Source organism: Oncorhynchus masou, chromosome 20 (genome assembly GCF_036934945.1).
Source record: "Oncorhynchus masou masou isolate Uvic2021 chromosome 20, UVic_Omas_1.1, whole genome shotgun sequence".
NCBI classification, from domain to species: domain Eukaryota; kingdom Metazoa; phylum Chordata; class Actinopteri; order Salmoniformes; family Salmonidae; genus Oncorhynchus; species Oncorhynchus masou.
Window position 1 is genome coordinate 28,141,696 of NC_088231.1, and position 12,220 is coordinate 28,153,915.

The window sequence follows — 12,220 nt, forward strand, 5'->3', positions numbered from 1 at the left end:
GGAGCAGCGTGGGGAGGAAGGGGATAGAGGGAGGACCAACATGGAGAGGAAGGGGACAGAGGGAGGGCCAACATGGACAGGAAGGGGACAGAGGGAGGGCCAACATGGAGAGGAAGGGGAAAGAGGGAGGGCCACTAGGAGGGACTCCAAGCCTGGCTCGGGGAACCCTGTGGGTTCAGTGTCCTTAATAGTCCCAGCTCCAAATCGGCCGCTAATCCGTTCCTTGAATGTTCCTACTGAATAAAACCCCTGGGCGATGCCAGCTCGCGGCCTTAAATCAAGGCCTCCAGGATTAGGTTAACCTAAATATATCTCCCTCTGGGTTTCTCCAATAGCTGATAGGATAATGGGTGAGCTCTGAAAGCGGTGACTGTCTCTCTGTCTGTCTCTCTCATCGTGAGCGTGCTCTGTAGGCTCAAGACGTCCTCTGCTCCACGTTGTTCTCAGTCTCTGATTCCGAACGGGTCTGTTAATAATGGAGGTGGCCTCCCGTCGCTCAATCTGAGTTTAAGGGACCTGTTTTCAAGCTACTTGTCGGACGGTATGCCCTGCCTCCAGTCCGAACCGCTGCAGGAGCAGATGGCCTCGGATGGAGTGACTCCCGACACTTCCTCTCCTTCCGGCTCTCCCTGCCCGGGCGGAAGGGAACAACCCGCGGTGACCAGCGCTGGTTGGTTTTTCTCGCCGCTCTGGAGCCGTCGGACCAAGACACATCGATGGGGGTTTGGGAGCGGAGCGGACAGCGACAGGGTGGAGGTTTGGCTGGATGATCATTCGTCCAGGTAACAACTTGATGAGATGTTGAAAGTGTGTTTCTTTATCCTGGTCTTCGTCAAAATAGTGCTCTATATAGGGCAGTGTTTCCTCATCCTGGTCAGAATAGTGCTCTATATACAATAGGGCAGTGTTTCCTCATCCTGGTCCAAATAGTGCTCTATATAGGGCAGTGTTTCCTCATCCTGGTTAAAATAGTGCTCCATATAGGGCAGTGTATCTTCATCCTGGTCTTCGTCAAAATAGTGCTCTATACAGGGCAGTGTTTCCTCATCCTGGTTAAAATAGTGCTCTATATAGGGAAGTGTTTCTTTATCCTGGTCTAAATAGTGTTCTATGTAGGGCAGTATTTCTTCATCCTGGTCTAAAGAGTGCTCTATATAGGGCAGTGTTTCTTCATCCTGGTCTAAATAGTGCTCTATATAGGGCAGTGTTTCCTCATCCTGGTTAAAATAGTGCTCTATATAGGGCAGTGTTTCTTCATCCTGGTCTAAAGAGTGCTCTATACAGGGCAGTGTTTCCTCATCCTGGTTAAAATAGTGCTCTATATAGGGAAGTGTTTCTTTATCCTGGTCTAAATAGTGTTCTATGTAGGGCAGTATTTCTTCATCCTGGTCTAAAGAGTGCTCTATACAGGGCAGTGTTTCCTCATCCTGGTTAAAACAGTGCTCTATATAGGGCAGTGTTTCCTCATCCTGGTCTAAATAGTGCTCTATACAGGGCAGTGTTTCCTCATCCTGGTTAAAATAGTGCTCTATATAGGGCAGTGTTTCTTCATCCTGGTCTAAATAGTGCTCTATATATTGCAGTGTTTCTTCATCCTGGTCTAAATAGTGCTCTATATAGGGCAGTGTATCTTCATCCTGGTTAAAATAGTGCTCCATATAGGGCAGTGTTTCCTCATCCTGGTCTAAACAGTGCTCTATATAGGGCAGTGTTTCCTCATCCCGGTTAAAACAGTGCTCTATATAGGGCAGTGTTTCCTAATCCTGGTTAAAACAGTGCTCTATATAGGGCAGTGTTTCCTCATCCTGGTCTAAATAGTGCTCTATATAGGGCAGTGTTTCCTCATCCTGGTCTAAATAGTGCTCTATATAGGGCAGTGTTTCCTCATCCTGGTTAAAATAGTGCTCCATTTAGGGCAGTGTATCTCCATCCTGGTTAAAATAGTGCTCTATATAGGGCAGTGTTTCCTCATCCTGGTTAAAATAGTGCTCTATATAGGGAAGTGTTTCTTTATCCTGGTCTAAATAGTGTTCTATGTAGGGCAGTGTTTCTGCATCCTGGTCTAAATAGTGCTCTATATAGGGCAGTATTTCTTCATCCTGGTCTAAATAGTGCTCTATATAGGGCAGTGTTTCTTCATCCTGGTCTAAATAGTGCTCTATATAGGGCAGTGTTTCTTCATCCTGGTCTAAATAGTGCTCTATATAGGGACGTGTTTCTTCATCCTGGTCTAAATAGTGCTCTATATAGGGAAGTGTTTCTTTATCCTGGTCTAAATAGTGTTCTATGTAGGGCAGTATTTCTTCATCCTGGTCTAAAGAGTGCTCTATATAGGGCAGTGTTTCTTCATCCTGGTCTAAAGAGTGCTCTATATAGGGCAGTGTTTCTTCATCCTGGTCTAAATAGTGCTCTATATAGGGCAGTATTTCTTCATCCTGGTCTAAATAGTGCTCTATATAGGGCAGTATTTCTTCATCCTGGTCTAAATAGTGCTCTATATAGGGCAGTGTTTCTTCATCCTGGTCTAAATAGTGCTCTATATAGGGCAGTGTTTCTTCATCCTGGTCTAAATAGTGCTCTATATAGGGCAGTATTTCTTCATCCTGGTCTAAATAGTGCTCTATATAGGGACGTGCTTCTTCATCCTGGTCTAAATAGTGCTCCATATAGGGCAGTGTTTCCTCATCCTGGTCTAAACAGTGCTCTATATAGGGCAGTGTTTCCTCATCCCGGTTAAAACAGTGCTCTATATAGGGCAGTGTTTCCTAATCCTGGTTAAAACAGTGCTCTATATAGGGCAGTGTTTCCTCATCCTGGTTAAAACAGTGCTCTATATAGGGCAGTGTTTCCTCATCCTGGTCTAAATAGTGCTCTATATAGGGCAGTGTTTCCTCATCCTGGTTAAAACAGTGCTCTATATAGGGCAGTGTTTCCTCATCCTGGTCTAAACAGTGCTCTATATAGGGCAGTTTTTCCTCATCCTGGTTAAAACAGTGCTCTATATAGGGCAGTGTTTCCTCATCCTGGTCTTTTTGCCCTAGAACTACACACCTGATTCCACTAATTAATGGTTTGATGATGAGTTGATACATGGGTACAGCTATGCAGTGCTGTCATTAAGATACACTGTGTGTGTGTGTGTGTGTGTGTCAGGGAGATGGTGGGAGGCTGGTTCGTGGATACGCTACCCTCTCCTCAGTCCTCCAGAGGGCCCAGCAGGTCTCCGTCCGACCCCAGCTCCAGGATGCTCCTTCTGGGCCGCGGCCGGGACTCTTTCGCCCTGTCCAGCCCCTCCCTCCGGATCTCCACCTCCATCCCCTCCCTGCCCCAATCCCCCCCTCACCAGACTTCTACCCTTTCCACCCCCCAGTGGGGCGACCCCCTCCTCCTCGAGAAGGCGGGCAGTTGCTCCCCCCGTACCCCTCGCTCCCCCCACTCCACCGTTTCTTCTCGCTCCCTTCGCTGTCCCCACTCCCCCAGCTCACCCCGCTCCTCACCCCGCTCCTCACCCCACTCCTCACCCCGCTCTCCGAGGAGGACTAGATCCTGTGGGCGAGGTGAGCCTTGTGGGCGAGGTGAGCCCTGTGGGCGAGGTGAGGGCTGTGACTGGATGATGAAGATACTGGCTGGAGGCTCTGGGAGGATAGGCTCTGTGGCGGAGCTCTGCCAGGGGGCCCTGCAACATGCTATAGAGGTGGTGTGGGCAGAACGCTGCTCTCTGTCTCTGCTCCGACAGGTACTACTGCTGTTAGCTCCTTATGGCTGGTTGATTGATTGGTTGGTTGATTGATCGGCTGGTTGATTGGCTTGATGATTGGTTGGCTGATTCATTGATTAGTTGGTTGATTGACATATTGATTGACTTACATTTATTGATTCATTGATTGGCTGGTTAATTGGCTTGATGATTGGTTGGTTGATTCATTGATTAGTTGGTTGATTGATTGATTCTTTCTGTTGTTCCTCCAGGACCAGGATGGATGTAGGGGATTGGTCCAGGTGGTTTCCCTGACGACGCCGGGCTGCGTGAGGGAAGAGTCTTCCAGCAACCATGCCCACCAGGAGCTGGTGAAGGGCATCCTGGGATATGTAGTTGCCACAGGGATGCCTATGAACATGACAGGAGACGTCTGTGGGGTAAACAATGTCTACTTCTCTCTTAATTCAATTCAATGGGAGTGAAATAGATAAAATAGTGAAATAAACAATACAATTAACAGTAAACATTAGACTCACAAATGTTACACAATAATAAAGACATTTCAAATGTCAAATTATGTCTATGTACAGTGTTGTAACGATGGGCAAATAGTTAAAGTACAAAAGGGAAAATAAATAAACATAGATATGGGTTGCATTTAAAATGGTGTTTGTTCTTCACTGGTTGCCCTTTTCTCGTGGCAACAGGTCACAAATCTTGCTGCTGTGATGTCACACCGTGGTATTTTACCCAGTAGATATGGGAGTTTATCAACATTGGATTTGTTTTTTGAATTCGTTGTGGATCTGTGTAATCTGAGGGAAATATGTCTCTCTAATATGGTCATACATTGGGCAGGAGGTTAGGAAGTACAGCTCAGTTTCCACCTCATTTTGTGGGCAGTGTGCACATAGCCTGTCTTCTCTTGAGAGCCATGTCTGCCTACGGCAGCCTTTCTCAATAGCAAGGATATGCTCACTGAGTCTGTACATAGTCTGTCTGCCTACGGCGGCCTTTCTCAATAGCAAGGCTCTGCTCACTGAGTCTGTACATAGCCTGTCTTCTCTTGAGAGCCATGTCAACCTTTCTCAATAGCAGGGCTCTGCTCACTGAGTCTGTACATAGCCTGTCTTCTCTTGAGAGCCATGTCTGACTACGGCGGCCTTTCTCAATAGCAAGGCTATGCTCACTGAGTCTGTACATAGCCTGTCTTCTCTTGAGAGCCATGTCGGCCTTTCTCAATAGCAAGGCTAAGCTCACTGAGTCTGTACATAGTCAAAGCTTTCCACTTTCCGTCAATTTGTATAGCAGATCCTCATCCCAAATTGAGTCTTTAAAAAAAAAAATTATCAACGAAGCATGAGAAGACTTTGCCTTTGTTTTGGTTTGTTTGCTTCTCATTCAGGGTGAATACGTGGTCTGTCGTACAGTAATTTTGTAAAAAGCCAATTTGACATTTGCTCAGTACATTGTTTTCACTGAGAAAATGTACGAGTCTGCTATTAATGATAATGCAGAGGATTTTCCCAAGGTTGCTGTTGACGCATATTCCACGGTAGTTATTGGGGACAAATTTGTCTCCACTTTTGTGGATTGGGGTGATCAGTCCTTGGTTCCAAATATTGGGGAAGATGCCAGAGCTAAGAATGATGTTAAAGAGTTTTAGTATAGCCAATTGGAATTTGTTGTGTGTATAAATGACACACTACTGTAAATCTCTCTGGGTGAGAGAGTCTGATAAATGACTCACTACTGTAAATCTCTCTGGATAAGAGAGTCTGATAAATGACTCACTACTGTAAATCTCTCTGGATGAGAGAGTCTGATAAATGACTCACTACTGTAAATCTCTCTGGATGAGAGAGTCTGATAAATGACACACTACTGTAAATCTCTCTGGATAAGAGAGAAAGATAAATTACTTTTCTAGTTCTCACAGAAGTGGTTAGAGTCATTGAGCTGGTTTCTGACGTGCTGTTCCTTCTTTTTCCATAGTGTATTTCTGTATTGTTTTAGTGATCCACCATAGTGAAGGCTTAGACTTTTAGGTTTTCTGGGTCTCTATGTTTTGGGTTGGACAAGTTTCTCAATTTCTTTCTTAGGTTGACAGACAGACAGACAGACAGACAGCAGCCTTCATTAGGCTACATGACAGACAGACAGACGGACGGACGGACGGACAGACGGACAGACGGACAGACAGCAGCCTTCATTGGGCTACATGACAGACAGACAGACAGACAGACGGACGGACGGACGGACGGACGGACGGACGGACAGACAGACAGACAGCAGCCTTCATTAGGCTACATGACAGACAGACAGACAGACAGACAGACGGACGGACGGACGGACGGACGGACGGACAGACGGACAGACAGCAGCCTTCATTGGGCTACATGACAGACAGACAGACAGACAGACAGACAGACGGACGGACGGACGGACGGACAGACAGCAGCCTTCATTGGGCTACATGACAGACAGACAGACAGACAGACAGACAGACAGACGGACGGACGGACGGACGGACGGACGGACGGACAGACGGACAGACAGCAGCCTTCATTGGGCTACATGACAGACAGACAGACAGACGGACGGACGGACGGACGGACGGACAGACGGACAGACAGACAGACAGCAGCCTTCATTGGGCTACATGACAGACAGACAGACGGACGGACGGACGGACGGACGGACGGACGGACGGACGGACGGACGGACGGACGGACAGACAGACAGACAGCAGCCTTCATTGGGCTACATGACAGACAGACAGACAGACAGACAGATGGACGGACGGACGGACGGACGGACAGACAGCAGCCTTCATTGGGCTACATGACAGACAGACAGACAGACAGACAGACGGACGGACGGACGGACGGACGGACGGACGGACGGACGGACGGACAGACGGACAGACAGCAGCCTTCATTGGGCTACATGACAGACAGACAGACAGACAGACAGACGGACGGACGGACGGACGGACGGACGGACGGACGGACGGACGGACGGACGGACGGACAGACGGACAGACAGACAGACAGCAGCCTTCATTGGGCTACATGACAGACAGACAGACAGACAGACAGCAGCCTTCATTGGGCTACATGACAGACAGACAGACAGGAACCCCGATCTCCCTCCTCCTTCCTCTCTCAGTGGTTTACCTCAGGTAGAGGGGAGGTGGAGGGAGGAGGGGGAGGAGGAGGACAGTCTGTGTCTCCTCTCAGTGGTTTACCTCAGGGGGGAGGAGGGGGAGGAGGGGGGAGGAGGGGAGATGTTACTGAGTGGACGATCTACTAAATACATGTACAATACATTTTTATAAATGAAAAGTTGTGTCTCTCCTCCAGGACCCCAGGTTCTCCACAGACCAGGTGGCAGGATTCAAACTCAAGAGTGTCCTGAGCGTCCCGGTTAAGAACAGCAGACAGGAGGTGAGCATCATGGAGATGGGGGGGGAATTCCAATTCTTCTATCAACTCTGGAAGTAAACTGACATTCCATATCTTGTTCAAATGTACGTCATTGTTTATCCGTCTTCCTCTTTTCTCTCTACCCCCCCCCTCTCTATATTACCCCCCCCAAAATTATGTCTCTCTCTCCCCCCCTCTCCCTCTCCCTCCTCTCCCCCATCCTCTTCTCCCTCCCTCCTCCTCCTCTCCCCCTCCTCCTCTCCCCCTCCTCTTCTCCCTCCTCCTCCTTCTCTCCCTCCTCCTCCTCTCCCCCTCCTCCTCCTCTCTCCCCCTCCTCTCCTCCCTCCTCCTCCTCCTCTCCCCCTCCTCTTCTCCCTCCTCCTCCTCCTCTCCCCCCCCTTTCCCTCTCCCTCCTCTCCCCCTCCTCTTCTTCCTCCTCCTCCTCTCCCCCTCCTCCTCTCTCCCCTCCTCCTCTCCCCCTCCTCTTCTCCCTCCCTCCTCCTCCTCTCCCCCCTCCTCCTCTCTCCCTCCTCCTCCTTCTCTCCCTCCTCCTCCTCTCCCCACTCCTCCTCCTCTCCCCCTCCTCTTCTCCCTCCTCCTCCTCTCTCCTCTCCCCCTCCTCTCTCCCTCCTCCTCCTCCTCTCCCCCTCCTCTCTCTCCCTCCTCCTCCTCTCCCCCACTCCTCCTCCTCTCCCCCTCCTCTTCTCCCTCCTCCTCCTCCCTCCCCCTCCTCTTCTCCCTCCTCCTCCTCCTCCCCCCTCCTTCCTCTTCTCCCTCCTCCTCCTTCTCTCCCTCCTCCTCCTCTCCCCACTCCTCCTCCTCTCCCCTCCTCTTCTCCCTCCTCCTCCTCCTCCCTCTCCCCCCTCCTCCTTCCTCCTCCCTCCTCTCCCCCCTCCTCCTCTCCCCCTCCTCTTCTCCCTCCCTCTCTCCCCCTCCTCTTCTTCCTCCTCCCTCCTCTCCCCCTCCTCCTCTCTCCCTCCTCTCTCCCTCCTCTCCCCTCCTCTTCTTCCTCCTCCTCCTCCTCTCCCCCTCCTCCTCCTCTCCCCCCTCCTCTCTCCCTCCTCCTCCTCCTCTCCCCCCTCCTCTTCTCCCTCCTCCTCCTTCCTCTCCCTCCTCCTCTCTCCCACTCCTCCTCCTCTCCCCCTCCTCTCTCCCTCCCTCCTCCTCCTCCCTCCTCTCCCCTCCCTCTCTCCCTCCTCCTCCTCCCTCTCCCCCTTCCTCTCCCTCCTCTCCCCCTCCTTCCTCTTCCTCCTCCTCCTCTCCCCCTCCTCCTCTCCCCCCCCTCCTCTTCTCCCTCCTCCTCCTCCTCTCCCCCTCCTCTTCTCCCTCTCCCTCCTCCTTCTCTCCCTCCTCCTCCCTCTCCCCACTCCTCCTCCTCTCCCCCCTCCTCTTCTCCCTCCTCCTCCTTCTCTCCCTCCTCCTCCTCTCCCCACTCCTCCTCCCTCTCCCCAGCTCCTCTTCTCCCTCCTCCTTCTCTCCCTCCTCCTCCTCCTCCTCACTCCTCCTCTCCTCCTCCCCCTCCTCTTCTCCCTCCCTTTCCTCTCCCCCTCCTCTTCTCCCTCCTCCTCCTCCTCTCCCCCTTTCCCTCTCCTCCACTCCCCCCTCCTCTTCTTCCTCCTCCTCCTCCCCCCCTCCTCTCCCCTCCTCTTCTCCCTCATCCTTCTTCTCTCCCTCCTCCTCCTCCTCCCCTCCTCCTCCTCCTCTCCCCCCCCTCTTCTCCCTCCTCCTCTCCCCCTCCTCTTCCCCCTCCTCCTTCTTCTCTCCCTCCTCCTCCTCTCCCCACTCCTCCTCCCTCTCCCCCCTCCTCTTCTCCCTCCTCCTCCTCCTCTCCCCCCTCCTCTTCTCCCTCCTCCTCCTCCTCTCCCCCTCTCCCCCTCCTCTTCTCCCTCCTCCTCCTCCTCTCCCCCCCTCTCCCTCTCCCTCCTGCCCCTCCTCTAGGTTCTAGGAGCAGCTCTGGTGCTGAACAAGAGGATCAGTGATGATGTGCAGGGTTCTCTGTTCACAGACCAGGATGAGAAGGTCTGTCTGTCTGTCTGTCTGTCTGTCTGTTTGTTATTGGCTGTTTAACAATAGTATGAACTGTAGTATAATTGGCTGTTAGTGGGTGAACCTCTAGTATGATCGGCTTGTTGAAGCGAATGATCCAGTGATTGGCTGTTGATGAGTGACTCTGACCAGTGATAGGCTGTTGATGAGTGACTCTGACCAGTGATAGGCTGTTGATGAGTGACTCTGACCAGTGATAGGCTGTTGATGAGTGACTCTGAACAGTGATAGGCTGTTGATGAGTGACTCTGACCAGTGATTGGCTGTTGATGAGTGACTCTGACCAGTGATAGGCTGTTGATGAGTGACTCTGAACAGTGATAGGCTGTTGATGAGTGACTCTGACCAGTGATTGGCTGTTGATGAGTGACTCTGACCAGTGATAGGCTGTTGATGAGTGACTCTGAACAGTGATAGGCTGTTGATGAGTGACTCTGACCAGTGATTGGCTGTTGATGAGTGACTCTGACCAGTGATGGGCTGTTGATGAGTGACTCTGACCAGTGATAGGCTGTTAATGTGTGCATCTGCTCTGTGATAGGTCCTGGCCTGTCACATGGGTCTGCTCGGGCTGGTCCTGGACAATGTTCAGCTGTTTGAGAGTTCCAGACAGGAAGCCAACCGATGCCAGGTAGCTAAGAAATCAATCAATCAATCATCATTCGACCATCGTGTTATATCTCTTCACGTGTGTGTGTGTGTGTGTGTGTGTGTGTGTGTGTGTGTGTGTGTGTGTGTGTGTGTGTGTGTGTGTGTGTGTGTGTTTGTGTGTGTGTGTGTGTGTGTGTGTGTGTGTGTGTGTGTGTGTGTTTGTGTGTATGTGTGTGTGTGTGTGTGTGTGTGTGTGTGTGTGTGTGTGTGTGTGTGTGTGTGTGTGTGTGTGTGTGTGTGTATACTGTGTGTGTGTGTGTGTGTGGTGTGTGTGTGTGTATCTCTGTGTGGTGTGTGTGTGTGTGTGTGTGTATGTGTGTGTATCTGTGTGGTGTGTGTGTGTGTGTGTGTGTATCTCTCTGTGTGTGTGTGTGTGTGTATCAGGTGTTGTTGACCCTGGCCAGGCTGCTGTCAGAGGAACAGAAGTCAATGGAGAATCTCCTGGGCAAGATGGCCGCCACCATCCTGCCTTTCGCACGGGCTCAGTACTGTACCATTTTCATCGCCAGGGACAGGCCCAAGGTAACCACCACTATGATGTCATATCCTGTTCTTTAGGAGAGACAGTCTCCCTATTACACTGACAGTTTGAGAGAAATTACTGATTCTATTCTAAGACAACTCTGCCGACCCCTAACCCCTAGCCCCTAACCCCTAGCTCCTAACCTATAGCTCCTAATCCCTAACCCCTAGCTCCTAACCCCTAGCCCCTAACCCTTAGCACCGAACCCATAGCACCTAACCCTTAGCACCTAACCCCTAGCCCCTAACCCCTAACCCCTAGCCCCTAACCCCTAACCCCTAGCTCCTAACCCCTAGCCCCTAACCCTTAGCACCGAACCCCTAGCACCTAACCCTTAGCACCTAACCCCTAGCCCCTAACCCCTAGCTCCTAACCTATAGCTCCTAACCCCTAGCACCTAACCCCTAGCTCCTAACCCCTAGCCCCGAACCCCTAGCTCCTAATCCCTAGCACCTAACCCCTAGCTCCTAACCCCTAGCTCCTAACCCCTAGCCCCTAACTCCTAGCTCTTAACCCCTAGCCCCTAACCCCAAGCTCCTAACCTATAGCTCCTAATCCCTAGCTCCTAACCACTAGCTCCTAACCCCTAGCACCTAACCCCTAGGTCTAGTCCCCTGACCCCGAACTCCTAGCCCCTAACCTCTAACCCCTAGTCCCTAACCCCCCCTAACCCCTAGGTCTAGTCCCCTAACCCCCCCTGCCCCTAGCCCTATGCCCCTAACCCTATGAACTAACCACTAGCTCCTAACCACTAGCTCAACCCCTAACCACTAGCTCCTAACCAGCTCCTAGCTAACATAGCTCCTAACCCCTAACCACTAGATCTTAACCCCTAACCCTAGCTCCTAACCCCTAAACCCACTATCTCAGCTCCTAGCCCCTAACATCTAACCCCTAAACACTAGCTCCCAACCCCCTGCACTAGCTCCTAAACACTAGCCCCTAACCACACTAGCCACTAGCTCTAACCCCTAGGCACGAGCTAACCCCTAAACACTATCTCCTAACCCTGACCACTATCTCCTAACCCCTGACCACTCGCTCCTAACCCCTAAACACTGGCTCCTAACCCCTAAACACTAGCTCCTAACCCCTAAACACTAGCTCCTAACCCCTAGCCACTAGCTCCTAACCCCTAACCACTATCTCCTAACCCCTAAACACTAGCTCCTAACCCCTAAACACTATCTCCTAACCCCTGACCACTAGCTCCTAACCCCTGAACACTAGCTCCTAACTCCTAAACACTATCTAACCCCTAACCTAGCTCCTAACCCCTAACCACTAGCTCCTAACCCCTAACCACTATCTCCTAAACCCTAAACACTAGCTCCTAGCTCCTAACCCCTAAACACTATCTCCTAACCCCTGACCACTAGCTCCTAACCCCTAACCACTAGCTCCTAACCCCTAAACACTAGCTCCTAACCCCTAAACACTAGCTCCTAACCCCTAAACACTATAGCTCCTAACCCCCTAAACACTATCTCCTAACCCCTGACCACTAGCTCCTAACCCCTAAACACTATCTCTCCCCTAACTAGCTCCTAACCCCTAAACACTAGCTCCTAACCCCTAAACACTATCTCCTAACCCCTGACCACTAGCTCCTAACCCCTAAACACTATCTCCTAACCCCTGACCACTAGCTCCTAACCCCTAAACACTAGCTCCTAACCCCTAAACACTATCTCCTAACCCCTGACCACTAGCTCCTAACCCCTAAACACTAGCTCCTAACCCCTAAACACTAGCTCCTAACCCCTAACCACAGCTCCTAACCTCCTAACCCCTAACCACTAGCTCCTAACCCCTAAACACTAGCTCCTAACCCCTAAACACTAGCTCCTAACCCCTAAACACTAGCTCCTA

General features: G+C 51.2%; 1 protein-coding gene across 1 annotated transcript in view; it reads left to right on the forward strand.

Moving 5' to 3' along the window:
* Positions 1-543: 543 nt before the first annotated feature.
* LOC135506617 (cGMP-specific 3',5'-cyclic phosphodiesterase-like) overlaps positions 544-12,220 on the forward strand; it is a 46,852-nt gene continuing 35,175 nt past the window's right edge. The window contains exons 1-7 of the mRNA XM_064925942.1: positions 544-782; positions 3,154-3,736; positions 3,970-4,132; positions 7,049-7,149; positions 9,067-9,147; positions 9,716-9,805; positions 10,210-10,347. Coding sequence (XP_064782014.1) covers positions 544-782; positions 3,154-3,736; positions 3,970-4,132; positions 7,049-7,149; positions 9,067-9,147; positions 9,716-9,805; positions 10,210-10,347 — 1,395 coding nt within the window. The remainder of the gene's footprint in view (positions 783-3,153; positions 3,737-3,969; positions 4,133-7,048; positions 7,150-9,066; positions 9,148-9,715; positions 9,806-10,209; positions 10,348-12,220) is intronic.